General features: G+C 43.9%; 1 protein-coding gene and 1 long non-coding RNA gene across 3 annotated transcripts; one reads left to right on the top strand and one right to left on the bottom strand.

Annotated features, from left to right (window-relative positions):
* The first annotated feature begins 1,622 nt into the window (after window positions 1-1,622).
* On the top strand, window positions 1,623-20,901 carry LOC113458717 (uncharacterized). 2 transcript variants are annotated; one of them, XR_012581844.1, is made up of 2 exons: window positions 1,623-1,703; window positions 20,364-20,901. It is a non-coding gene; the product is annotated as an uncharacterized LOC113458717 (long non-coding RNA). The 2 variants fall into 2 exon arrangements; XR_003379238.2 differs by lacking the exon at window positions 20,364-20,901 and adding an exon at window positions 6,355-10,314.
* DIPK1C (divergent protein kinase domain 1C) lies at window positions 9,479-26,847 on the bottom strand. Its single transcript, XM_005482888.4, is given in 5 exon segments — window positions 9,479-14,103; window positions 16,096-16,233; window positions 16,235-16,261; window positions 20,734-21,411; window positions 26,373-26,847. Coding segments are annotated over 5 exon segments (1,242 nt in total). The 5' UTR covers window positions 26,556-26,847; the 3' UTR covers window positions 9,479-13,887.
* Between the last annotated feature and the right edge of the window lie 902 nt (window positions 26,848-27,749).

Here is a 27,749-nt window from a genome sequence, read left to right as displayed (position 1 = left end):
GCAGGGCCATGAAAACCTTGATTGCAGTTTGGATTGCTGTAATTAGCACTTTGTATTTGCACTATGCATTTTAAATCAGGTGCACATTAATACATCAGTTATCAAGTATGAGCAGCACAGAGCATCACAATTTTTATAAAGACTTATTCAAAGTAGATGATTTTTAATGTGTGTGATTAGTTGCAACCAAAATTACAGTAATAAATAAAATTATATACGAAACAGAATAGGAGGCTTCTACATAAGAATGAGGCAAATGGTATAACAAATGCCAAATTGATTTCTAATGCTGGTTCAAATAAAATGTTTAGAGGAATTGCTTATGCTTGGATGTCAGTACTGAAAAATGTGAAGATCTTGTTTATTAAAAATATTTTAAAGCTAATAAACTCTGTTAATGTAGACCATGCAAGTATTTGTAAATGCCTTAAAGAGGCCCTAAACACTAAAATTAGGAGTTTGTTTTATGCAGCGTGGTGATGTAATTCACAGCAACAGAGGAATCCCAAATGCTATGGAGAGTTTGTCTCAAAGTCCCCCTTTGCTCAAAATTTTCAGCTTCCAAATGGTGGCTCTGTTCTCTGAAAATCATTGTTTGAATTGGGACTTCTACAGTGCCAGTTTTTGCAAAAGGATTTTTGAAACTGTGGGGAAATATGCTTTGAGGCAGCTCACAAATTGGGGTTATTCTTATGTATCAAAATTTAGGCATTTGCAGGACTGCTCTTTTTGCTGAGACACCACAGATCAACAGATTGTAGACATTAAGCACAAGAGGTAACTTGGACAAAAAAATGCACTAGTTCCATGCAGTTTTGTATTCTTGTGGATATTTTTTAAAGCAGATACTTTTTTTCCCCCAAAATATTTGCTTTGATTAATTTGTATTTCTCATTCTTTAAAAAGCTGCTAAAACATTCCCAAGCAGCTGGCTGAGGAGACTTTACACTAGAAAGATACTGAAACACCATTGAATCCAATCCTCATGAGCACTGTACTTCTCTAGAGCAGTTTATTCCCAAAGTCTTCTGTAGGGTTTGATCAACTGTTTTCTGTTTTCCCTGGCTCTGCTCCACACCTTGCAGTAATTGCTGTCACCAGCTCTCTCAGTGGCTTCACCCTGAATAGATTTTCTGCTCAGTTTCAGATTTTTCCCATGTGTCCCATGGGTTTCCTAATGGCACTAGTCTGTGCCCCCCAGCTGACAGGGAAAAGGCTTTCTGTTCTCTGTATTTTGTATTTTATGTTTATTCACCTGTTTCTCCGTTTGTTGCATATATGTTTCAACACATTTCACCACCTGCTTCCCTCTGGAGCACTGCCAGATGCCACCTCACCTTTCCAGCCTGCAAAGGGAAGGAAATGAGCTTCGGGGTGAAGGTGCTGTCCCAAAGGTCAGGGACTCTTTTTTCTTCCTGTATTTCTTCTAGGCCGCTTTTGTTTTCATTTTTAGGGAAGGCTAAACCCTTGAGAAGTTTACTCTCAGATGTCACCTGCACATTTCTCATTAATAAAAATGAATTTATTCCTCTGCCCTGAGGTAACCAGTAACAAATATGAGGTAGTTCATAACAAATGCGTGTCTCAGAGCACGACTTGACTGCATAATTTCACTTGCGGCACTAGACTGGATGTTAGTCTGTCACTAGAACCCTGCCAGATTGCCACAGTGACGGTCTGACTGCTAATTTTCTCTCCCAATGGTATGTACTATTTTGCAAAGAAGTTTGCTTTAATAAAAATTCCACTAACATTATTCTGTTTCATTCCCATTACTAAAAAAGACTTAATTTACTTTATTTAAAAATGGTTTTTCAAATGCACTTATTCTGACACTTTCTCGTTCTGGTGATGAGAAAATCTCTGAATAACATGAGAAGAATAAAAATGCACTGCCCTTTTTTTATTCAGTAAGTAACATATTGTAAAAGATACCAGTTTCACCAGAACTGTTTTTGTGACAGCATTTGTGGCTTTCCTGATAGCAGGGCTGTTAGACAACTATTTTGTCTGACTCAAGAGTTGCTGACATATCTTATTTGGTAACTGATGCAGCTGCACAGCCAGTTTAAAATGCTCAGCACCAGGTCCTTAGACCATGTGAAAAGCCCCAGCTCCATTAACTTCACTGGAGATGTGTCTATTTATATCAGCTGGCACGGTGGGAGATGCAGCTATTGTCCAAGGAGGGAAGGGGATAGGAAATGCTGGATGGGCAGCCACTGACAGATTATTTCTGACAACAGAAGAGAAGCAGAATGAAATTCCCATCCCTTTTTTCAATACTGCTTCTAAATGCTGATTCACTAACTAATGCCACAGATCTTTTTCCTCCTACAAGCAGCAGGCTTGCATCACAATTTATAATGTGTTAACAAGTTCTGAGGGGTCTTCCAAGGAAGGTCCTAGAGTACCTCTCAGAAATTTGCAACAAAATTACACCAAAGATCCTCAGGTATTCATCCTGGAGGTAAAAAAATCAACATGCTATTGTCAGTGGTCAAAAACAGCTTGTATCAGAATTCCTGGGAAGCCTGTGCACCTGCTAGAGAGGGTTGGATAGGCTTCTGTGCTGTGGCCACTTTGAGCTCTGGTTCAAGACAATAAAACCCCAGGGTGCCCCAGAGATTCAGCAATTCCTGCCAGCAATTTCCAGCTGCTGACTTGGTGGATGACAACATCCCTAATTCTCAGCAACAAGACTTTGCTCTCTCTCTGAGCCCACTGGTTCAGAGGAGTCAGATTTGGTTTTGCTTTTAGCAGGCACCATTCTCTGTTTCCTCCCCCAGGCAGCAAAGAACATGCTGCTGGTTAGAAAATGAAGGGTTTATTTCCCCCTCTCTAGAGATCTGATCAGTTCTGACAGGGTACACTTACCCTTTATCCTTTCTGGCATTCTGATGGACTGCCTCCATGGTTTTTTGGCAGTCCAATCTGCCCTCTCACTGCAATGGAAGGAAGAAGGCAAGGCTGGAGCATCAGTGCCTACAGCTGAATGCCCTTGCAGCTGCAAGCAGAGGAAGAATCCCAGGCTGACTGAGCTTGCTCCTACTTAAGAGACCCATGGGATACATTCAGTCCTCTCCCCTCATCTCATATGGGTCAGATTTATGAAGAATTAGTGTTTTTTCAGCCTTGCAAGTAGTCAATTTTAAGGTCTCCAGCACTCAGCACTGTTTTATTAATGAAAATCTAAATGGTAGAAAACTGCTAATTATGAGATCTTAACACCCTTCAACTCAATCTTCAGATGTGTTGTAGGTTGTGTATGAGGGACTATTGTTTCATGCCATTATATATTAATGAGGAGTATGTTATTAGTGACAATGAACTCTTTGTGGTTTATGGTTTACTGAAGAATATTTTTTAAAAGAAGACTTTGTGCTCTCAGGGCAATTTATGTTGGAACAAGAGTGTCTATAAACTGCAGGTGTCTCATTAAATTCTGCTGGTGATTAGAAGAAGCAGCCATGTGCAGAGATCTTCATCAGGGGCTCTGTGATTTGTGTTGTCATGCTCAGTTTTCCCCTAATAGCTGCACATTACTTAGCATTGATGCTCAGCTGCTGTGAGCAGAGCTCTGCAAAAATAGTTGATTTCCATTCAGAAGCAAATGGCACCGAGCCAGCTATTGATTTATAGACTGACACATTCCCCTTTAAAATGGCTATAGGAACATTGGTTACTTACCTGTTACCTTTTTCTAGAAGTGTGTTAAAAATAATTTTCCACTCGATAAACGGAAACGCAGTGTGTGATATTTATACTGGTCATTTTTATAGAGAGCTCTGAAAAGGACTACTTTATACAATTGCACTGGAGAGAGAGAGAAGGGCTGAGAAAGTTTGTCAGTATTCCCAGTTCTGGTTAAATGGTTTGGCCTGGAGGCAAGATGGATACATGCCCATTTCTTCCCAGCATGGACATGTGTTTGAAAACAGAAACTTGGCATAACGTTTTTAAAAAAACCAACACTAAACACAAAACAACAACCCTTTTGTATCTGCAACATATACTGCTTCTTTAGGGGGAAAAGGCAATACTATTCAAGCTCATAACTGCAGGGGTACATTATTTAGAATTGTGCTATGTCTTATTCATCTGAACAGCTAAAGAAAATTTATTTTCATATTCCTACAGAAATGATTTTATAATCCTCTGGTAGAAATATGACAGCTACTTTTAAAATTTTTTGTACCTCCAGTGCTTGGCTGGTCTTTTTTTTTTTGTTCATAATCTTGCAATTGTGCTTGGGATAAAGGAGCAGTACTGGCTTTTTCTCAGGACTGAGGGTCTGCTTGGGAGAGAGAATCTAAGCCATATAAAAGAATACACCAAACTATTTGTCATGATTCTGATTTTTCCTCACGTTCAGGTCTTGCAGTGGGCACAGATTACGATGATATCAATTTGCAGCTCTGAAGGGCCAGAGAAGCCCAAACATGAATGCCAACTCAGGCATTGTTTATTACCCTGGTCCTGTCCAGCCCCTGGCACAGTGAGCCCCTTATCCACTTGGCCTGGGACAGATACCAAAATATTTATACCATGATCATATTTTCCTCGAAGTTCAGATGGAGATTGTTTTGGGATCCAAGAATTTTGCAGAAGATTCATCCTATTAGCAATGCAACTCTGCTGTTCCTTGGCATTCACAAAGCCCTTGTTCTTCCCATTCCTCAGCTTCCTCAGCTAGCTTGTGTTGGCTTTGGCTGGGCCAGGGGGTGAAATCTGTTCTTCAGCTGAGAGCAGAAGATGCCTGCAAGCTGGATGGGCCACCTGTTAGATGGAGACCAAATACATGCTTTTGGCTTTTTCACATGAATAAGAGCCACAGTCAAAAGAAACATTTAGGTATTTTGGGTAACAATAGTTTGCAAAGGCCTGATTTTTTTTCTCTGATTTTCAAACTGCAGTTAACCTTTTGAAGGCTCCATGCTGGCACTGAGGCATAAAAGCTGCCCAGTCCAAGCTCTTGCTCAAAGGTGCACCAGTTAAACTGGATTTCTTAGGCTTTTGTCCTGTCAAGCTCGGGTATCTCCAAGAACATAAACTCTGCGACCTTTTTGGAATGCAGTTCCAGTTCTTGACACTTTTCAGTGTATAAAACCTTTTCTTAATACCAAGCTGGAATTTCCTGTGTTCCTGCTTGTGCCTGTTGTCTCTTGTCCTGCCATTGTGCACTTCCAAGGAGGGTTTGGCTCCATCTCCATGAGCTGTACACAGGAGTCACTGCTTAAGGCCAAACAAGCCCAGTCCTCTCAGTCCTCTCATAACAATCTTCCCTGTTCCTGTGCAAGAGAGAGGATGTGAGGTTTTATGTAGGGCTTGCTTCTTCTAATGAAAAGCCACTGTTATCTTCTGCTTTTAGCAGCAGGCACTTCACAGTACCAGAAGTGTCTGCAGAGATCCACACAAGCACCCTTTAAAAGCCCACACCTATTGATTTGGCATTGTTCCAGCTGTGCTCTGCTTTCCAGCATCTTTGCAGCTTGAGAACAGGCACTCAGGGCAGCCAGTTTAAATATTTATAGCTGTGTGGTTGCACACTCCAGCTACCAGACTTTTATCCAAATGCCCAGACAGGTGTGTGTGCCTGCATTTAAATCCCTGTTGCTTACAGAGGCATCAAAGCTGGTTGACAGCTTTGTGAACTCCTGGAATAAAAACTAGAAACACCCTTGCTGTGCTTTGTCATCTGTTATGTAAAAGGATGGAGCACAACAAAATCTTTCTCTTCCTTTACACTTGGAAAAAGGCTGCTGTATTTTGTACTGATTATTCAGATAATCCTTCTCAGTTTCCCACATGGAAAAGTAGATAGTATTAAATACACCCCCACCATTTTTTGCAGCAGTCTACACTAAGAGAGTAGATCTTTCTCAGCAAAGTTTGTGCAAAGGCTATGGGATGGGGCGGTAGCAACAGATGAGGAACCTCCATGGTGCCACATTTGATTTCTGTTTCTTCACTGCCATTCTTGGCATGAATGTGGTGTTCCTCTGAGGTGCCACTCTCATCATAGAAGAGGTTTTTTCCTTTTCTTTTTCAGTCAGAAGAGCAGCATGGCAGGAGTGAGCTCCCCACCTTTGTGCTGGGACTGGGAAGGGTCCCAGCTGTGAAAGAGACTTTTCTGGGTGGGACACTCCAGTACTGGAATGGTGCTAGAGATTCACCCTCCAGCACCCAATGGAGATCCATTAGAGAAGTACTTTTATTTCCCAGTGAGCTTTCCCTCAAGGACTAGGAGAGTGAGCCCTTGTAACTCATTGCCCAGTAGTCAATGCTGCCAGAGAGGAGCTGAGATTGAGCCCTCAGCAGCAGGGCAGTCTGATCTATCTGCTCATTTTCCAGGTGCAGCAGACAAGAACTCTCCTGAGCTGCATCCCCACGTTCCTTGCCCTGCCCAAGGACCCAGAGGAGGTGCCTGCAGTGAGAGCAGAGCCCAGGCTCAGAGCAGGCACCGTTGGTGAGCCAGTGTGCATGGAGGGATAGCAGTGGGCTGTGCCACAGCCCATGAGGAAGATCCTGGATCGTGTCCGAGTGGGCGCAGCCATGTGTTGCTGTTTCCACAGAGATTCCCGCTATGGAAAGGAAAAAAGCGCTGGGCTTGGTTAAACATCTGCATTCTGACTTTTATTAAATGAGTTTATCGCTCATTTTACTCCTATCTCTGCCCATTTAAAAGTGCAAGGAGCCCCCGCTCTGCTGCTGACATGAATCAGGAGCACACACTTAAATGCCATGGAATTATGCTGGTGTAAATCCAGCCTGAGCCTCCAAACATGCCAGTATCACACGTGGCTTCATATCTGGGGGGAAATGGATGCAAAATGAATGAGGTGGAACTGAAGAATTGCCCCTGCATAGTCCATTTCCAGGCTTTTCAGTGGAGCTTATCACTGTCCTGTCCAGCTCTTGGCTTAATTTCTTCATTTGTTAAAGATATCTATTAAATGGCAATGGAAATTCAGGCAGTATACTTGCATTATCTAATGCCTCTTCAGCGATACTGCTTTGGCTAATGTAACACTGTTTATCCAATATTTTCTAAGAGTTGGAGACTAGAATCTGATCCGAAAAATGTAACTCTTTAATTACTTAAGAAAGCTCAGTGAAATCAATGGGTAAAACCACAGAATTTGATTAAGCATTCTGTTAATTTTTCATTATTTCTGTGCACTGTGTGTTGCTCATTCATGTTGCTAATTACTCTTGCATTTTCCCAATTTACATAGAATATAATATGAAAAATAAAACCCCAGGCATTTGTGGTCTGCCCACTGAGCATTTGTGACATGAAATTACAGCTCAACAAAGGAATGCCTGAGTATCTGTGTGCACACTGCCTTTACTCCATGAAAAATAGAATACAAAGACTAAAAGAAAGACCATGGCTATAACATTCCAAAGGTCGGTTTGTTCCTCCATGCTCCGGTCACAGTTTTGCCAAGAGTCAGATGCAGGCTGAATCCGTGTTTGTGCACATCTGGACATATGTTTGGCAAAGCACTTACATGAGCATATGTAATCTAGAATCAAATAGACAAATACTGGTATCATTACATTAAAAGAAATTCTGAACACAGGGTTAATTACTTGGATATTTATTTAGCTATTATTAGACATTTGATTCCATTAAATAGGCCCTGGTTCATATAATAAATATTTAGCCACTGATTAACTCCCTTCAAGATTAGATTGGTATTTAATAACCCTTGTACAAGAGAAAAAACCAAAAAAAAGCAAAAACAAAAACTCCACCCCCCTGCCTTTTCCCAGATATTCCCTTTCCTGGGATAAGGGAAAAAATCAATTTCCTAAGGACAAAGATACAACCTGAAATCTCTGACATATGAATGAGAAAGAAGTAATTACCATATCTGTGAAATTTGGAGTAGTAAACACATTGTGCTTTTTAAATTTTCTTTTGAACTGGAAAGAAGCAGAGGGCTTTGAATTGTGCAAATGGAGAGGAATGTTAGCTCATTAATGTACATGGGATATTGGTTGAAAGATCCATTGTTTTCAGCTACTCATGCTTAACTTCCTCTTTAGAAATAAGGACTGACCTCTGTTCTTCCCTGCTGCTTTGCATGTCGTACCTTTAAGAGAATGAACCCATCCTGAACTCAAGGCAGTTTGTTCTTTTCCTGCTGCAGCATGAATCTTGGAGAGATTATAACCAATTTAAGCAGGATGGGGGATTCTGTTTCTAACTAGCTAGAAGCAAACTGCTAAGGAACCAGCGAGGGAAAATGAGAGGTATTCACAATAGTCTCCAGCTTGGATTACATGTCTCTTGAAAGCACTGGCAGCAGATGCTTGTGGAAGTGATTATGCACTGGATCATGGGCACATCCTTCTGGCTGCCAACATCACTTAGGCACATTTTGTAGTGTAGGAAAAATCGCCTCCGGTTCACAGGAGAAGGAGCTCAGAGTACACTGCAGAAGGCACCAGGAATTGTGGTGTTTAAGGGAGCTCAGCAGTCACTCTGCTGCTCTGGAGCCCGAGCCTGCAGGATCAAAACTTTACCCACAGGATTATGGATCGCAGCCTTTCAAGGGATTTCAGCATTTTGCCATATTTTAATTTATAGACATAATAACACTTCTAGTGAGAAAAATGCTCCTTTCCCTCTTTTTGGCTGACATTTTTTGTTGCTAATTAGGGCAGCTTTATGCATTTATGTAAATAGTAGTTCTAAAGGCTTTTTCCAAGTGATTTTATTCTGTCTAGCCTTTAGGCTGCAGATGTCATTACACAGCTCCACAGTCTATTTGACAGATCCTTAGACACATACAACAAATGGCTTTTTGGTCATGGCTGCACTATATCCCCTGTGCTACTGCACTTTCTTATTTTAAAGTAATGGAAAGTAATAATGGAAATGTTGGGATATTTTTTTCACACAATCAATTCATTGACATTCTCTGAATTTTCAGTATGGAGTCTCTTATCTCTTGTTCTGAGTTCAATTGTCCTGGATTTTCATTCTTTCAAGCATCTCATTCTTTCCTTGCTCTGCATTGCTGAATTTTTTTTGCTGCTGAAAGCCCAATAGGCTTTCTCCTGATTTCACTGAGGCTCCAGGAAAGTGGCAGCAACTGAGGCTCCTGCAGAGTGGCTCTGCTTATTGTGTGGGCTCACTACAGGTGGCCCAGACAGGGGGATTTCAGTTTTCATTTGTACTAGGCTTCACAGGGCATCTGCCAAATCAGCCACTCTGGTTGTTCACATCTGCTGGTACAGAGGATTCTTGGTTGTTTTGTAGTTGGCTGTCCAGATGTGTAGACGGGCATGAAAACTACAAGGCTCCCATGTTACAGCCAGAAACTCCTTAAAAGCTACAATTTATCACCTTCCTGGCTGTTACACATGACAATAGGATTTGCTGAAAGACAGGCAACCTGGTACATGGATTCTTTAATTTTTTTGTTTGGTTTGGGGTTTTTTGTTTTGTTTGGTTTTGGGCTTGTTTTGTTTTGTTTTGTTTTGTTTTGTTTTGGGGAGTTTGTTTTGTTTTGCTTTTATCTACACCAAAATAAATACGCCAACTTGGGTCTCCATTTTATAACAAAGGAAAAAGTTTATCAGTGAGGAGTCCCTAACCTCTTCAAGTACATGATCCCATTTTTCATCTCTAGGAAATGTGTTGTTCAGCCAATGTTTCTAATTAAAAAAAAAAAAAAATCAAACCCTTCTCTCTCTTCTCTCCCAGTCCCAAATATCTGTTGTTATCTCTAGTGGTGCCTCCAGCAATGCATCTGAATGCTCTCAGTGAAAAGGGAGTCTGGGCAGTCACATTAGGGAGCAGCAGTATCTGTAAGAACAGCTCTGGCTACAGCAATGACCTGGTTTTCTGGGCTAGTCACCATTGAGCCAACTTAGAAACACAAGGGGGACCACATAAACCCTTTGGGGCAAGGAGTTCTGTCTGTTTTGTATCATCCTAGTGCAGGACTATTGTTTGCAGATGTCTTTTGCAGAGCATAAAATGCCAGTTGGAGAAAATCAGAAGTAGTTCTGTGAAAATCTTGAGCATCGGGTTGAATTTATCTTTTCTAAAGATTTCCTAGAGATGAAGTAGACCTCCAAGTGGACTCACCTCTTGTAAAATGTGGGAACAGACAGTGTATTTGGATTATTGCAGAGTTGAAGCACATGCTGCTAACTGAGATGCAAAGAATGAATAAACAATGACTTAATGCCATTCCCGTTTCACAGGGAGCCATAAATATGGGGCAGAAGTTGCTGACTAAGGCACTAATTCAGCAAGTGGTAGAAATAAATCAGGAGGTAATGCCACTTTTATAGGGCAAAAAGGATATGGGAACAGACTAACAGAGCAAAGGGATGGGGCTGAGATCAATTGAATGTGAACAGACATCTTGGGCTGAAGTGGCTGCTGCCAGTGCAACCAAACGCTACCAGTGAACCTGTGCAAGGCATCTTTTATATGGAAGGGATGAGCAGTGGGAAGGATTTACACAGCCTTTGTAAAGCTGTGGTGCACTAACTACCAAAGAGGGCTGGGCAGTGCTGCCAGGGCAGCATGAAAGGGGCTTTGTCAGAAAGGAGCACCAGTCGTGGGTCTTCCTGTCAAACACCTGTATCAATTTTTCATAAAAAAAATTGTTATTTTAACCAAAAATGTGGTTGTAAAATCATACAGGCTCAAATTACAGCAGTTTGCACTTGTCTCCTTAAGGTAAATGGCAACTAAACCAGCGCCTTAATTTTTTCTTTCTGTCCCAGGGACATAAAGGCACAACTACTGTTTTGTTCCTGTTTTGGTCATTGCTACCTGTGCTAATTAAATTACAATATTTTATTTGCTTCACTGCTAGTGCTTTCTCTCCTGTTTCCCAGGATTTAGTGACTCTGCAAAGCACGTGGGGGGCTGTGAAGAATCCAGCCCTGTGTTCACAGAGCCTGTCAGATTCTCCTTGAAGGTGTGCACCAAAGCCTGCCTGGAGCTGGCTGCATCAGTGATATGTAATCTCACAGCCCAGCCAAGGACAAATAACCCAATTGTGTTGATCTTGAGAGGTTTCTGAAGTTTCTCTGTATCCTGAAAAGAAGTGAAACCTAATGTCCTGGGAAAGTGTGGTGTGGGGGAAGGAGGTCCCTGCCAGGTGGAGGTGGCTGCAGCCAGGCCCTGAAGGGTTTGGAGAAATCTGTCAAAGGCAGCTTCCCTTCCTACATCCTGCCAAGGAAAAAGGATCTTCTGAGCAGAGTCACATTCCACCAGTATTTGGCTGCCACCAGTTTTCATTTCACTGAGTTTTTTCCACCTGTTTTTAAAGTGGAATATCCCACCCAATGGAAATTTATTCTTTCTGAAATGCAAACCTGGAAATGGGAAGGGGATCCCTGCCATGGAGGGAGCCTGACTCTGCTGCAAAGCACCGAGGGTCTGTGTGATGCCTGCTTTTCCCTGAAGGTGCCCTCTGAGCTTGGGAAGGAGGAAAGAATGGGACCAGGGAAACTGGAACACAATGATTTATAGTAGCTTCAGTTTCCCCAGCAGCATTTGGGATTTATATTGAGTCCCTCCTGACCTAGCAAGGATCAAGAAGGAGGGATTTGTTGTGAGGGAGCACAAAAATTGATTTGAGTCACAAAAGCACAAATGCTAACTGGTGATAACATAGTCACATGGCTTGGAGGTAAAAGATTACCTCAAGGCACCATCACCAACTTAACTTCATGTACATTATTCCTGACAGGCACTCACTCTTGCCTGGAGTTAAAAACCACAATTTGTGAAGTCTGATGATTTCCCAGATGATTTGTGCCATATCTTCACTGTTTCTTTCTATCAGAAATCCTGTAGCAAATGTCTTACCTGTTTTCTTCCTTGCTACAATTTAAGCTCATTGCTGGTCATATCCACCAAGGAAATCTGGATAGGAAAGTTCTCTCCTATTCTCTTTTTATCAACCTTTCAGTTTTTGAAGAAAGTTATCATGTTTATCTTCAGCCTCATCTTCCCCAGACTAAATGTCACTTTATTGAATCTTGCATCATAAATCATGTTTCTACAAAGGCTGATGTATTTTTTACTTCTTTTTTATTCTATTTTCCCTTCATCTATCTTTTCTTGTCTTCTCTCTAACTGATACTTTACCTATCTTCACTCCCTTGCCACAATCTGATTTCTGTCCTTAATTATTTTCTCCATCTATTTCATTACTTTGTAACAAGGCTTGTTCTGGAATTTGTGCTTCTTCTTATTCTGCTTTGCCTTCCTGCTTTTGCAAAGAATGATCTTAAAGTACTGAAGCATTCTTTGCCTGCCTGGTTAAAGGAGAAGCATGGACTGGGAGCAACTTTACCATTCAGGATCTGCTAAGCTGGAGCTCCACCTTAGGAGCAGCTTGTCCAGCCCCAGACAAAGCATCTGACCTTGTTCTTGCTATGATTTTCTTGAGGTCTTGCATGATTTTTAAAATTATGATAGCTTATTGCAAGAAATATATATAAAAACACAGCAGCACCAGTCTGAAAATTTGAGCTAGGTTTTAAGGGGTCAAGGTCTCCTCAACAACTTCCATCTTTCTGGTCACAGGCAGTCTTTAGTTTTACTTTAAAGAACCATTCCAGAAATGGAAAGTTTATGTCTAATTGGTGCTCACAGGTTTCACAACTGCCATAAGGCTGAGGGACATAAAGATGGAGCAGATTAAATGTTGTTAAGTGTCTCACATCCACAAACCAGTATTGTGGGTCTTAAAATTGATTCCTCCAACTGAGGGCTGCCATAGGCTGCTGGGATTCCTGGGCTTTGTAATTTCCCAATGCCAAAACCAGATCATGGGGACGTTGCCTGGTGCTGGGCCTACACACTTATAATGTCTCCTGAACCCATTTTAGTTTCCCCAGCCACAGCTCTGCACATTTGAAAGGCAAAGTTAATGTTTTCAAGTTAATGTTTTCAAGTTAATCTAGAGATCTTTATTTACATAACTCATCACAAGATAATGAATTTGTACAAAAAAGTTTCCTTTTGTTCATTAAAAAAATATCATGGAAGAAAACTCTGCATCTGGATATTGTTCTGTGCAAAGGACAGATTGTTGACATTCCTGGGCAATTCTGCTCTCTGGCAAAGGAGTGCTTCTTATCAAGTGCTCTGATGTACAAGTGCCTGAGGGCTTGTTCACAAGGGAAAATCCAGTAGCATTATTCATACCTCTTCACTGCAGAATATGAGTACCCACATGGGAGCTCAGCAGGGGTATAATTATTTTGCCCTAGAAAAGTCCAAAGTACCTTTATATAATTTTTCCCCAAAAGAGTCAGCAATGGCACAGGTAATGCAATGGCCCAGAGGAAATGCATTTGGGGTCATCAGGAAGGACTGCTTTGTACAAAAGCAACTCTTTCCTTGTGTGACAGCACATTTCCCTGTTTGTGATCCCCCTCTTTTCCCCCCCCCCCCCACACAAAATGCTCTGTATCTGCTGTAAAAACCCACCTCGTTTGACAGAGAAACTAAAACAAACACCATGCATGTACTTACTCACACCCACCCACCCATTCTTTTAATTATTGATTGAGTTTTGCTGCACTTACACTTTTCTTCTGCCCGTACATCCTCTGAGCAGCACCCTCAGACAGATGCTATCTGAGCAGTGACTGCAGCCCAGAAGGATGTGCTGTATGCTGATGAAGAGGGGTAGTGCTTCCTCAGGAGAACGAGCAAGAACAGAATCCATGTAAAGCAATTTAGCATTTTAGAGGGTATCATCAGAACGTGCTGCACCTGCAGCTATGAACTTCATAGCAGAAAAGCAATCTCTGTGCTGTAAAATCCGGGGTTAGGAGGGTGGCAGAGAGGTGGGGTGTGGCCTGTGCAGGACGTGCTGCCCTTGGTGCCTACTCCGACCCTTGCAGCTCCCGCTGGGTGACCCTCAGCAGGTGGTAGAGCTCCGAGAGGGATTTCAGAGCCCCCTGGTGCCCCGTGGCACCCGTGAGCCCCGGCTGGGCACACTCCTGCACGGCTTTCTGCAGCTGCAGCTGCAGGGGCAGGGAGACCAGCGCTCCTCTGAGACTGGGGGAAAACCAGCGGCGGAATATCTTGTCACAAATGACCTGGGGAAAGGAAAAAGAGCAGTGTCACAGACATATTTAATGAAAAATCCTTTCATTAGGATCTTTTCTCTTGAGAAGCTTCAGCTTCTCCATGTTTTGCTGCTTTGGAATGTCATTTGGAGAATTGTTTACCCAGTATGTGAAATTCTTTTTAATTGATGACCAATGACAGCCACCTGTGCCGAGGCTGTGAGCAGTCACAAGATTTTATCATTCCTTTCTATTTCTTGCTAGCCTTCTGATGAAATCCTTTCTTCTATTCTTTCAGTATAGTTTTAATATAATATATATCATAAAATAATAAATCAGCCTTCTGAAACATGGAGTCAAGATTCTCGTCTCTCCCCATGTTGGGATTGCCTGCAAATTCAGCAGAGCAGATCATTGTGTTTCAGGAGCTATCACTAATGCCCCGCTGCTTCCCTGGGACTGTAGCAAAATGTCATCTGAATCCAAAGGGCCTCTAGCCATTCAAAGAGGGAGGTATCATAAAGGCAAAGCTCTAGCTAAGGGATGGCCCTTCTCAGGCTGTTCCTGCACTTCACACATCTTAGGAGTGCCTGGGGGAGCTGGGGTTGTTTAGTCTAGGAAAGAGGATGCTGAGGGAGGACCTTATAGTCCTCTATAAATATCTGAAAGGAGGCTGTAGCCAGGTAAGGATCAGCCTCTGCCCCCAGGTGACAAGCAATACAAGGGGAAATGGCCTCAAGTTGTGCCAGGGGAGGTTTAGATTTGATATTAGGAAAAATTTCCTTACCAAAATGGTTGTCAAGCACTGGAACAAGCTGCCCAGGGAATTAGATGAGTCACTCTCCCTGGAATATTTCAAAGACATGTAGATGTGACACTAGAGGTGTGATCTGCTGGTGTATCTGGAAGTGTTGGGTTAACAGTTGGACTTATTCATCTTCAAGGTGTTTTCCAATACAAATAATCCTATGATTCTGCATAATAAGTGGTGAGGGTGAGGGGGTGGGAGAAGCAGGCAAAGGCCAACAAGCTACACCCCCAGCCTTTCTGTTTTGTCAGTGCCTCCCATCAGCACAAGGTGGGTGAGCTGTAAGACACCTCATCCCAAAGCCAAGAACCCCATGGACACCCCCTTTCTAGCACACCTACACACTGCACCAGTGGTTGTGATTGGAGAATCACAACCACTGCTTACACTTGGACAGCCTCAACTTCCGCAGAACCATAGCATCACCAAGGTTGGAAAAGACTTTTAAGATCATTGAGTCCAAGTGTCAATGCAGCACTGCCAAGTCTATCGCTAAATCATGTCCCAAGTGCCACATTCACAAGTTTCTTGAACACTTACAGGGACAATGTTTCCACCATTTCCTTGGGCAGCCTCTTCCAATGCTTCACCACTCTTTCAGGAATTTTTTCTCATATTCAACCTAAACCCTCCCTGGTGCAATTTGGCGTCATTTTGTCTTGTCCTGCTACTTGTTACTTGGGAGGAAAGATACACCTCACTGCATCGTCCTTTCAGGTAGTTACCAAGAGCAATAAGATGTCCCTGAACCTCCTTATTTCCAGTCTAAATATCTCCAGCTCCCTCAGTCACTCCTTGAAGGCTTGTGCTCCAGACCCTTCATCACTCCATTGCCCTCTCTGGACATTCTCCAGCCCCTCAATGTCTTTCTTGAAGTGAGGAGCCCAGAAATGAACACAGGATTTGAAGTGCAACTCAAGAATGTAAGTTTACCATCAGTGGAGACAGAAGTGCTAATGACCTGCCCCTGGTATGCTCTCGTGTCTGTGGCACTGGGCTAACACCTACAGAAAATCATGGCAAATAAACACTATATAGAGAGAATATAAAGATCTGTTTATGTGCCCCAAATCAAGATTTCTCAACAGGACACTTAGGTGGACATGTTTAAAAACTGACTGTCTTCATCTCAGGGTCTCCTTGTACATCCCATGCATTTTATAGGCAGAGTGATTTTAAAAGGAATGATGCATAAAACAGCTGTGTCTACTCACTTGCAAGTTGTTATTGGCTCTCTGTGCTCCACATTTTCTGATTTTCAGATTGCATTTTGAGAAGCAATCAAAGAAATTACAATCTTCATCTCCTGTGCACTTCTGTTCCAGGATGTCCCTCATTTTGGGTTCAAAAAAGGGCCATATCCACATCAATGGCCACCACCTGTGAATCAAAACATCCCATCAGAACTGGCCCAGCACAGCCTCTGGGACAGGGCTGAGCAGGCATTCTTTGCTGCTGGCTTTGGGAAATGCTGTGCTGAGAGCATCTGCTGGAGGGGAACTGGGATCACAGGGGCTTTATTTCACTTAACTGAGCCACACTAACCTTATAAACACCACTTTTTATACAAAAACAGCCAATGCTTATGACACCAGGAATGGAAAAATTATTTGTGAACAACATGCACCCCTGGGGTCAATTGGACTGATTCACCTTAAAATGGACCTATCCAATCTGAGGATGGATTTACTTGCTGGTGCAGCAGATGCAGATGGCACCTCAACCTCTCAATTACATGATGGTGCCCAATTACCCATGGGCCAGACAGTGTCATTTAGAACTCAGCATTTAGACTAAACCCCTGACTTTGCCACTGTGGAGAGGAGCAGTGGGATGTGCAAGGACAGCTGCACCTGGTACAGCTCCTGCAAACCTGTCCTTGCATTTTGCGGGTTTGAGTCTGTTCAGCTGCAGGAGGAGATCCCTGACCTGGGTGAAAGCTGGGTCTGCCTTTGTGCAGTCTTCTTTGCTGTGCTTTGACACATTTGTTGTGCACAGTTCTTGTTCTTATAGTGCAGAAATATGTCCTGTAACAGAGTCCAGCCAGAAGCTGGTCACCGCTGAAAAACCCTGAGTGAAAGGGGTCAGTCCCTTTCCTCCCCTGGCAGAGGGGAGGCTCTCAGACACAGCACAAAGTGTTGGCAGAGCTGCTGCCCATGCTGGGGGTGAGACCTCTCTGGAAGGGCTGTGGGCTCAGTTTCTGCCAGTGCCACCCCACCCCTGAATGCTTCACTTAAAGAAATCACAGCAATAAAGAGGGAAAGAAAGAAAGAGAGAGAGAGAGAGAGAGAGAAAGAAAGAGAGAAAGAGAGAGGAAGGGAGGAAGGAAGGGAGGAAGGAAGGGAGGAAGGAAGGCAGGAAGGGAGGGAGGAAGGGAGGGAGGAAGGGAGGGAGGGAGGAAGGAAGGAAGGAAGGAAGGAAGGAAGGAAGGAAGGAAGGAAGGAAGGAAGTGGCGGAAGGAAGGAAGTGGCGGAAGGAAGTGGCGGAAGGAAGTGGCGGAAGGAAGGAAGGAAGGAAGGAAGGAAGGAAGGAAGGAAGGAAGGAAGGAAGGAAGGAAGGAAGGAAGGAAGGAAGGAAGGAAGGAAGGAAGGAAGGGAGGGAGGGAGGGAGAGAGAGAGAGAGAAAGAGAGAAAGAGAGAAAGAAAGAGAGAAAGAGAGAAAGAGAGAAAGAAAGAGAGAGAGAAAGAAAGAGAGAAAGAAAGAGAGAGAGAAAGAAAGAAAGAAAGAAAGAGAGAGAAAGAGAGAAAGAAAGAGAGAAAGAAAGAGAGAAAGAGAGAAAGAGAGAAAGAGAGAAAGAGAGAAAGAAAGAAAGAGAGAAAGAAAGAGAGAGAGAAAGAAAGAAAGAGAGAGAGAGAAAGAAAGAAAGAAAGAGAGAGAGAGAGAAAGAAAGAAAGAAAGAAAGAAAGAAAGAAAGAAAGAAAGAAAGAAAGAAAGAAAGAAAGAGAGAGAAAGAAGAAAGAGAGAAAGAAAGAAAGAGAGAAAGAAAGAGAGAAAGAGAGAAAGAGAGAGAGAGAGAAAGAGAGAAAGAGAGAAAGAGAGAAAGAGAGAAAGAGAGAAAGAAAGAAAGAGAGAGAGAGAGAGAGAGAAAGAAAGAAAGAAAGAAAGAAAGAAAGAAAGAAAGAAAGAAAGAAAGAAAGAAAGAAAGAAAGAAAGAAAGAAAGAAAGAAAGAAAGAAAGAAAGAAAGAAAGAAAGAAAGAAAGAAAGAAAGAAAGAAAGAAAGAAAGAAAGAAAGAAAGAAAGAAAGAAAGAAATCCAATACAGGGATGGCAGCTGCCTGATGTGAGCCAAGCTGTGGGTAACCACAGAGAAGGAAGCCTGACTCCAACATCAGGGATGTGCAGCCAGCAAATGTTCACAGCTGCATTTCACACTTGACAGTCAGGATCAGGGATGTTCTCTCTCAGCATCTGACACACATTTTCATAGAGGAAAAGGTCAGGGACCTGGGCAAAGCAGAGTTACTTGGGCTCAAATGATAGTTTTATTTTTGAGATTCAACCTCCCACGTAGCAGGAGAAGATGAACAGTGTGACTGGAACAGCAACTGGATCAACCCCAGGAACTAAAGATGTCTGGTTTGGTAGAAGGCCAAATAAACCTTCCACAGGCAAAATAAAGAACATAGTCTAATCTTCATTTTGTTCTACTCCTTTTTCCATAGGGAAAAAATCTTACAGAAATGAGGCATATCTTAAAAACATAAGTATTTTTAAGCATTTTGGAGACCTCTATAATGATGATGTAGCCTAAGGAATTTTACCTGTTTGGACAGGCAAATTTGTTGGTTTTTTGGTTTTTTTTTGTTTTTTTGTTTTTTGGTTTTTTTTTTTTTTGGTTTTTTTTTTTTTTTGGTTCTTTACTTCCTAAAGCTTTCTGTGGTTTTGCTGTTCACTTCTTTGGAGAAGAGACAGTGAGAGAAGTGCAGAGTTTCCCCAGTCCCAGCATCACTGTTCCACCTCCCAGGTGGGGTGTTTGCCAGCACATTTGACAATCTTATCCAGTGCTCCACTAGGAAAAGCAGCCCCAGTTCCCAAATGCGTGGCTGCCAAAGGGTTCAATGTCTTCACTGAAATTCTTTTACAAAAATGTATGTGCATCCAGCTAGACCCTGTGGAGACACATCTGGCTGACACTTTGCCTATAAACAGCTACGTTTTGGTGAGCTTTGCTATGATCATAGATGATGAAAAAAGGAAATACAGGAAGGACCCAACTTGGCTCATGACCTGATTTAAAGTCATGTTTAATGTGCTGTGATCTTTTCAGTTTTCTCTCAATTACTGGTAAAAGAGGAAGCTCTCCCAGAGTATTGTGCATTCATCCAAACCTCCTTCTAACTCTGTACCTTATGTAGCTCCATGGCAACTTAAATTTCTCCTGGATGATCTACCAGACAGTTCCTTTCTTTGCAGCAGGAGAGCACATGAAGGCTGGAGGCTTATCCCCACCACATGAAAATAATCCTCAAAGTAAAACCATTGCATTCCAAGCACATTTCTTTGGGCATTAGAAGTCTCATTACTCAAATGAGGAATAGTGGTACAATTGTGAGGTTTTTCTATTATCCCATACAAGAAACCAGCAAGTGAAAAAGCTGCTTAAAACAAACAGAAGAGACAAAAAAGAGGCTGCATTGCGGTGTTCCCATTCTGGAACTGGTTGGTCACTGGAACATCCTGGCAAAGCAAGCCTCACCAAAAGGACTCAGAAGAGAACACACATCCGGTATTCATCCCCTTTCCCTAAATGGAATCTATTTTCCTGTAAGTAGGTTGTGAAACAGATGCTCTGGCCTGTGCTCAGCCACAGGCAGCCACAGCCCTGAGTAACTGAGGAAGATGGGCAAAGCCTGCCTTGAGGAATTCCTGCTTTGCCTAAGTAGTGGTACAGCTTGCTTTGGTTTCTTGCTGTATTTCCTCTCCCATTCCATGCTCAGCTGCTGTATTGCACCTGAATAAACAATGGGAGGGGAGGGAAGGGTGAAGGGGAAACACTCTAATTGCTCCTAATGGCTCTCTGTTTAGGTTTTTGTTTGTCTAGTACTCTGAAGATACAAGTGTTACATTAACACTCAGTGAGTACTAAAGTCTCTGAAAATGCTTTATATTCACTCAGAGTGCAGAAACTCCACTGATGACACTGCAAATTTGGGGCCTAAATTCAAACACACACTGCACGGTACCTCCAATCTGTAGGCAAAATTCCAACCAAAACCAGAGGAATTTCTGTGCACAGAATGAATGTGAGCTGCACTACTACTTAGAAAACATACACAGCTATCAGGTCCGAGTTACAGCTGCACCATGAGAAGTCAAAGAGTGACAGTAGTAGGGAGTTTCATGTTGCTGTCCTTGCATAGTTTCCAGACCAGGTAAGCTGACCACCAAAGCACAAATATGTGTTTGGATGTGGGGAGTTCCCCTTGTGTCAGACCATGAATTCAGCCTTAGCTTTCAAATTCATACAGTTTTTTCATTTCAGCATCACTACCAGAAATATGACTCAAAATACAGCTTCATTTAGAGCTTTTGAAATCCCCTTGTCTCCAGGAGGCATCCCTCACCACATCCAAGGGACCTCGCACCGGTGCCTTTGAAGAAGTGAAACAAAACAGAAGTGAGCAAGAAGTTTTCAAAATAAGCAGCAGGATTTAGCACTCCAAAACTGTGACTGTACACATTACAAAGAGGAAAAGCAGAAGAGAATCTCCCTTGATGCTTGCAAATTCATTGGCTTTGCAAAAACTTAGCCAAAAGCTGTGCGAGGAGGGAAGTGTCATTTTTACACAGCCACCTTCAGACTAGAATTTGACCACAAGTTCCTGGAACACCACCCCAAAGGCCCAACTTACCGTGAGATCGTGCCTGATAGCGAAGTTTTCTGGTTTGATGTCGCACAGGTGAAGGCGGTGAGAGAAATCGTTATCAAAGTGCTGCACCATGTCCAGAAAGCTGAGTGCAATGTCAATGATGGCTCTCACCCTGCTCCTGTGGCCACTAAGGGACGGACCCATCACATTTTCCAAGGGAAAAAGAGTTTTGTGCCAGGCATGTCCAGCTGTGAGATACTCCACAGCATAAAAGTGTCCACAAGAGCCAATAATTCGTAGCACATGTTTGCTGAAGTCCTGCAGCAAACTGAAGTAGATATATTCTTCCTGCTGGAGCAAGGACCACATGCTGGCCACCTGTGCTTTCCAACGTGGTCCCTTCTTCCTTGTCCACAGGGGCCCCATGGTATTGTTAGACAGTTCTAGCCCCAGGGCATTTTTGACCTCCAAAGCTACCATAAGCAGCAGCTCTGTTTCGGGGATATCCTGTGTTTCCACCTCCTCTAGCATACTGAGGTGCTGGTAGCTTGAAAAGCTTTCCTTTTTGGATTTCAGTATGATGGACTGGCCTCTCCAATCAGCCTGGATGACCTTCTTACCTCTGTCATAGTAAAGGCAGTGTTTGTACACCAGCTTCTGTGCCACACACAGGTCTTCACAGAGGTCCCCAGTCAGGGCTCCACTGCTGTAGTCGAGGCACTGGAGTGAAAGAGCAGAATATTCATAGCAGAACCATACCCCTACGGACCATGCAGAAGAAAGACAAATAAAGAGCAACAGTCCTAAGCTTGAGAGGACTGCAGCAGTCATGGAACTGCAAACACACACCTACAACCATTGGGCTGTTCAATGGTTTTTCAGAAGTCTCTAGAGATCTATTACCAGGGGAGTTTTCTTCAAAACAGGGATTATGGGGATGGTAGAGGGCAAGCTTTTCAGGGGCAAGGAAAGGGACTGGATGACCTGTCAATCTGAAACTTTTTACACATATGAGTTCAGTGGGACAAACTCTAAACACTTGGGCTGTGCTGTGTATGATTACGGGGTGTAACACTTTAAGGCACACAGTAATGCAGCACTTCTCTGGAAGGTTCAGGGCAGCATAACTTAGACATCACCACTAAAACGAAAGGAAAACCCATGTGCAGCTGGATTTCTGGAACATTCCACAGCTCTGCATGCTTCAGCCTTGCACTCAACATACCCTGAAGAAGCTGTAATAACCTCCTCCTGTATCACCAGGAAACACAGGTTTCATTCAATGAGCTTTGGACCAAGAACTTTCAGAATTTTTGAGTATGTAAATGCTGCAGAACACAATGATTCTCCAGGGTTTATATACAGTTATCAGAAGTGACATTTGAATATTAATTGCTTCAGTATTTAATCTTTTATTAACTGGAAAGAAATCAGTCTTTAGAAATAAGGGAACTGCTGCTTGATAGTTAAGTGGTCAATGGAAATTAGTGCAAGAACTGCAAGGATTCCCTCACCAGTTCGTCTCAAGCCAGAATAATTTCTATGATATCAGTTCCAAAAGTGGAGGCAGTTGATGTATTCCTGTGGTCATCCAGAAGTGCAGCTGTAGGGACTGCTTTGGGTCCCTCAGTAGAGGGGATGATCAGAGGTCTGTGGTGAAAGGGGAATAGAAGGGGTGGTGTGGAAAGCCAAACATCTGTGAGGCAGCTTGACAGTGTCATCCACCTCCATTGCTTTCTGGCATTTGAACTTTCACTTAAACAAACTGGCAGGTCCCCCCTGCACATGCAGAACTCACAGTGGCCGCCTGAGCCCCACCTCATTTGTGACTGCCTGTTACACGAGGAACGTGATCCTCGTAGCATTCCAGCAATGTATTTTCTTGGGACAGTCCCTGAGGTGTGCACATCAGAGGAATATGTTCGGATGCCAAGCAACATTTAGAGTCCAGCCTTAAACAACACACCAGGGAATGGGTGGAGGATCAAGTCCAAAATCCAAGAATGGTGATCAGTTGACAGAAACAGCTCACTGAGGGCAGTTCAGGGAGACATAAAATTTATTTATATTCTGATGTTCCCACAGCCCAAGTGGGAATGTTCAGTGCCAGCAAGGAGAGTCAGGTAGGCAAACTCTTGCATGAGTGACTGGACACTGAGTCCATGCATGGACACACACATCTGCATTCTCATCCACACCAGGATGACTAAAGAGACTCACTTAGACTTCTGAGACTCACTTAGACTCAGATCTGCAGACTACAGAGCATGCAGATCAATGTTCTTGCTTTTGAAAATTTACTCCTACTAATGTAATACAATTTTACTCTACTTTTTTAAGTAGGAAATGTAGTTTTCTTGACAAAAGTAGGTTAGCAGTTCTTGCCATCTGGAGCTCTAAGCAATTTTAGAAAGAAAATTACAAACAGAAGGAATTTTTTGGGGTTTCTTTGGATTGTAAGTATAAGCACATTTAAAACTCTATTGACAGACCACAATCTAATTCTCTTCTTGTACAGTAAGAGAAGATAGGACTTAGTCATGTAATTGGGTTCACATGGGTGGACACTTGCCCCTGTGGACAATTTTACTGTGGTTCACTCTTAGAGGGTTCACATGCATGGACTTCTGGCATCCAAAAGAACACATGACCTGTAGCCAAACATGTCAAGGCACAGCTTATTTTCCTGTGTTGACATCACATCATTCTTAATGGCATTAGTGAAAAAAAAGTATTTGTGGAAAAAGCAGAGTCAAATTTCACAGGCAGAGGAGACAGGTCCTTTTTGAACCTGGTTGCTATATAGGACTTTTCTGCTGTTTTTTCAGTTGACGCTATAAATATTTGATTATTAACCTATCATCTGACAAACAGTTTTGGAATAATATTTTTCTTACAATGAATTTGTGCAGTGTTTTGCAAACTGGGATCTGTGAAAGAGGACTCGACCAAAGAGTTCGTGGCCTCACACTGATGAAACACAGATCAGCCTTCAGAAGTGCATTCTCAGTTGATCACAAAGGCAAGCAAGGCTTTCAAAAAGATTTTCTCAAGGAAGCAATCAAGATTGAACCATTTCCTATCAACCCTTTAGGCACAGCTTGCACTGGTGGTTCATCTTGTAGCAATTATTTGACCCTTACATCCATTCTAAACAAACAGTTTTACAGGACAGTCTTCCATCATATTGGCATGGCTTGTACTGTTGTGCTCCCCAGAGTACTAGCTTGCCTTTTATAGTATTAAAACACAAATTTGGTGGACTGAAAGCATTTAACCAGGTAATACGGATTACCCTGCCATGACACAATGGACCATTTATTATTTACCAACACAGGAAGTTTTCCACTAACTTCAGACTTCACTATACAAGATTGTCCATCATCCTGCTGATAAAAGGAAGAATCAATTCCCCAAAGAAATATTTCAGAACTGGTCCTCCAACCTAACTGCCATCCCTGTCTTAATGACAGAAGTTTGAGATCTGTTGATGAGACAGTTTTAAATTGACCTAGTGATCGACCTTTGAAAGCCACAGATTCCTCTTTCAGTGCCAGATACTTAAAACTAAAATATGAAAGGCTACTAAGCCAAAAGCCTTATAAAGAAGCAGCTGTACTACACAAAAATGCACACACAAGCACAGCTTGGACTCATTCATATATATCTTATTAAAATTGGCTACATAATTTTTAATGTCTTCAGTGGACTTATCAAGTTTAAAAAGCTGGGTTTAAATGAAAGTGAAAGCTTAAATTAATGTAAACCTTGCTAAGGATTTAAATAAATTTAAATAACTCACTGTACCACTGTGCCCTGATGTTCTGCCTAGTTAGCTACTACTTCTGTGTAAATGCAATACAGAGCCAGGTTTGGAAGGCATCAAAATTAATTGATTTCTCCAGAGGGAACAGAAATTGATTGCTATGGCTTAGTGTTCAGTGTGAATGAAGATGAGACTGGCATTAGGAAAGAGCAAAGGGAGAGCTTTTTCTGAGAGTAAAAGTTGGTCTCTGCAAATTGCCCAGGGCTATTTCAGCCTTCTCAGTGCAGTACACAGCTGCACAGATGTATGTCTTACTCAGAATAAGGAAATAAAACCTTCAGAAATGCCACTTGAAAGGGCATTTGCACCCACCTCCTTAAAATATCTCATCTCCTACTGAGAGATGACTAGTAAAATAGTTTTTCTTAGAAGTTTACTTTTGCTTAATAGAAGGTGTGAGACTCAAGCTATCAGGTTATTTGTTTCACAGATCAGTTGCACTTTCTGAAACTGTGAAACTCCCACTAAGTTCAGAAGATGTAGGAAAACCTTATTTTGGGGTGGATGAAGAGGAGTTCATTTTCTAATTATTCCACTAGAAGGACAAGCCCTTTCTAAGGTCATCTGGGAAAACTGTTGCTTACAAACCTTCACGATACTACTGATGATGCACCTACTCACAGACAAGCACAGCGATCTCAGCTACTCTTCCTCTGCAAGGAAGGTCTGAACCTGAGCTGTCTCGTGATGGAGACAACTTCCCAAGCTTGCGACTGAAATCTGATCCCTGGGCTTTTGAAGCCTTGCCTGACGCTTTCCAAACTGAAGAACAGCAACAAGTCTCTGTCCATCTGTTTATTGGTGGCTGCCACGGCAAGGACCTGGATGCCCCTGAGCTTGGTAGCTCCGTGCACCTCCGTATCTCAGTGCTCTTCCCGAGCACGTTAAGGATGAGGCAGGAATCATTCCTACAGCTGCAAACCTGAGCTCAGCCCTACTTCAGTCTGGCTCCTGAGGTACTGAAACTGGAACTCACTGCCATTAAACACATGCTGTCAGGACCGCTGCCTACACTTGCTTTTCCTTTATTATTCAGAATTAAGGGAAATCTATGATCAGTTTTTGCTTGCTTGCAGTGATAGATTATTCAATTCCCACTAGGATTCCTCCTTTCCCGCCTAACCACTGGCACTACAGATATCCTGACTAAGAAACAAAATTGAACTAAAAGCATTAACCCACGCTGCTCCTCTTCTCAAAGTGTTTCCTATACATTTTCCCTTTATTTTTAAGGGAAACTTTAATGAATATTCGCAAATCCTTTCTTGAATTTTAACCACATCTTACACACCAGCCCCCACCAGACCATAAAGGAAGCGATACAAGCTGCCTGGCACTTCTCAAAGAGGACTTTTGAACAAACAGCTTTTCGGCTAAAAACAAACAAAAAACCCCAAACACCCGGAGGAAGGCTTTCATCCTCTTCGGAGAGTTCGGCTCAGGCAGCGCACCCGCATCCCATGCCCGGGAGCCGGGCGGCCGCCTGCACCTGACCTTGCCCCGGGAAGGGAGGCAGGGAGGGAGGGAAGGAGAGAGGGAGGCAGGGAGGGAGGGAAGGAGATAGGGAGGGAGGGAAGGAGGGAAGGAGGTAGGGAGGCAGGGAGGGAGGCAGGGAGGCAGGGAGGCAGGGAAGGAGGCAGGGAGGCAGGGAGGCAGGGAAGGAGGTAGGGAGGCAGGGAGGTAGGGAAGGAGGCAGCCGCCCGCCCGTGCGCACCGGGGGCTCCGGCGATGCGGCACCTCCGGCGGCCGGAGCCGGGCAGGGCGCCCCGAGAGCAGCCCCGACGGACCGAGCGCCCGCGCCTCGTCCTGCCGGGCAGCCCCCGGGAGATGCCCCGCGTCCCGCCGGGGCACGTACCAGCCTGGCCAGGATCCGGTGGCTTTTCTCGTCCGTGCAGCTCTCGGAGAAGACGCTCCTGTGGAGGAGGAACAGCGCAGCGCTCACCAGCACCCAGCAGGCAGCCCAGAGGAGGAGCAGCAGCAGGGCGCATCGCCGCCAGATTTTGAGCCGCAGCCGCTTGAAGCCCGGGATGCCCCTCATCGCTGGGCTGGGGCTGCGCTGGGCTCCGGCGGCCGCTGCAGCCGCGGCGGCCCCGAGCGAGCGGCGGCGGGGACGGGGGAGCCGCGCTGCGCCCCCCGCACGCCCGTCCCACCCCGCCGGGCTGCCCCGGCCGCTCCCGCCCCCTGCCCGGGCCGGGGCTGCCCCTGCGGAGCCCCGAGCGCCCCTTTTGAATTTAAGCCACGTAGTTCCGCCGGCTTTTGTCTGCGCTCCCCGGTGCCAAGCGGCCCCTGCAGCCACTTGGCGGCTGCTGCCCGCGCCCCCCGCCTCTCCTCCGCGAGTTTCTCACCCGAGAATAAAGGGAGTTTGAAGGGTGATGAATGCTGCTCTCGGAACCCTTTGCAAGAGGCAGCCCGGAGACGGACAGGTCCCTCTGGTGAAAGCTTCGTGTCCCGGCAAATGGGAAAAGGAATAAAAAGCTATCATTAATTCTGGAGTAACTTCTCAGTTTTATCCTCGCGGAGCTAATGGAGGGAGACAGAGAAGCGGCTCAGACGCCCTTTCAGTAACGCACACCCCAGCGCCCCCATGGTCGGTCGCCCCTTGACTCCCCCAGCCTCAGTGACGGGGTGCAGGCCGGCCCCTGCCCGCACCCCCGGGTCTGCCTCCCTCGGCTGACAATGCCAGCAGAGCGGCCACTGGGGACACGCTGCCAAAACAGGCAGGCTGTACTGGGTCCCAGGATGCTGGGCTGGACAGATTGCCTCCCTGCCCTCTCGTTGTCTCCCTGTAGCTGTGTCCCTGTTATGGCGCGGTCAGCTCCACCAGACAGCCTCTATTTGACTTCGCTAACCTTTCTGAGAAGTCAAAGATTTAGATGTTTGTTCCCGTGCAGCAAGGAAGATCCTGGCATCCTTTCCTCACTCCAGGTGCAGATGTGCACTGTCTCTGTTCAGAGAGCTCGGTTCAGTGATAAATGTTCTTAACATCATGTCTAACTTAATGAGAAATGCCTCCTTGACAAGTCTTTAAAAAGAAAGATGTCTCTATTGATATGATCGAATTTTATCTCTCAGAACAGCAAGGGAAGAACACAGGTGCAGCCTTTATCCACACCTTTTACATGATCAGTGCAGTTCTCCTCTAGCTAGCAGAGCAGGGCTTGAAATGGAGCTTCTAAGTAGATGGCAGACTGTGGCAGAAAAGGAAAAGAAAGATAAAAATATTGCTGGACAT

This window comes from Zonotrichia albicollis, chromosome 1, assembly GCF_047830755.1.
Source record: "Zonotrichia albicollis isolate bZonAlb1 chromosome 1, bZonAlb1.hap1, whole genome shotgun sequence".
NCBI classification, from domain to species: domain Eukaryota; kingdom Metazoa; phylum Chordata; class Aves; order Passeriformes; family Passerellidae; genus Zonotrichia; species Zonotrichia albicollis.
The sequence above is the reverse complement of the archived record's forward strand: the minus strand, read 5'-3'. Positions and strand labels throughout refer to the sequence as shown.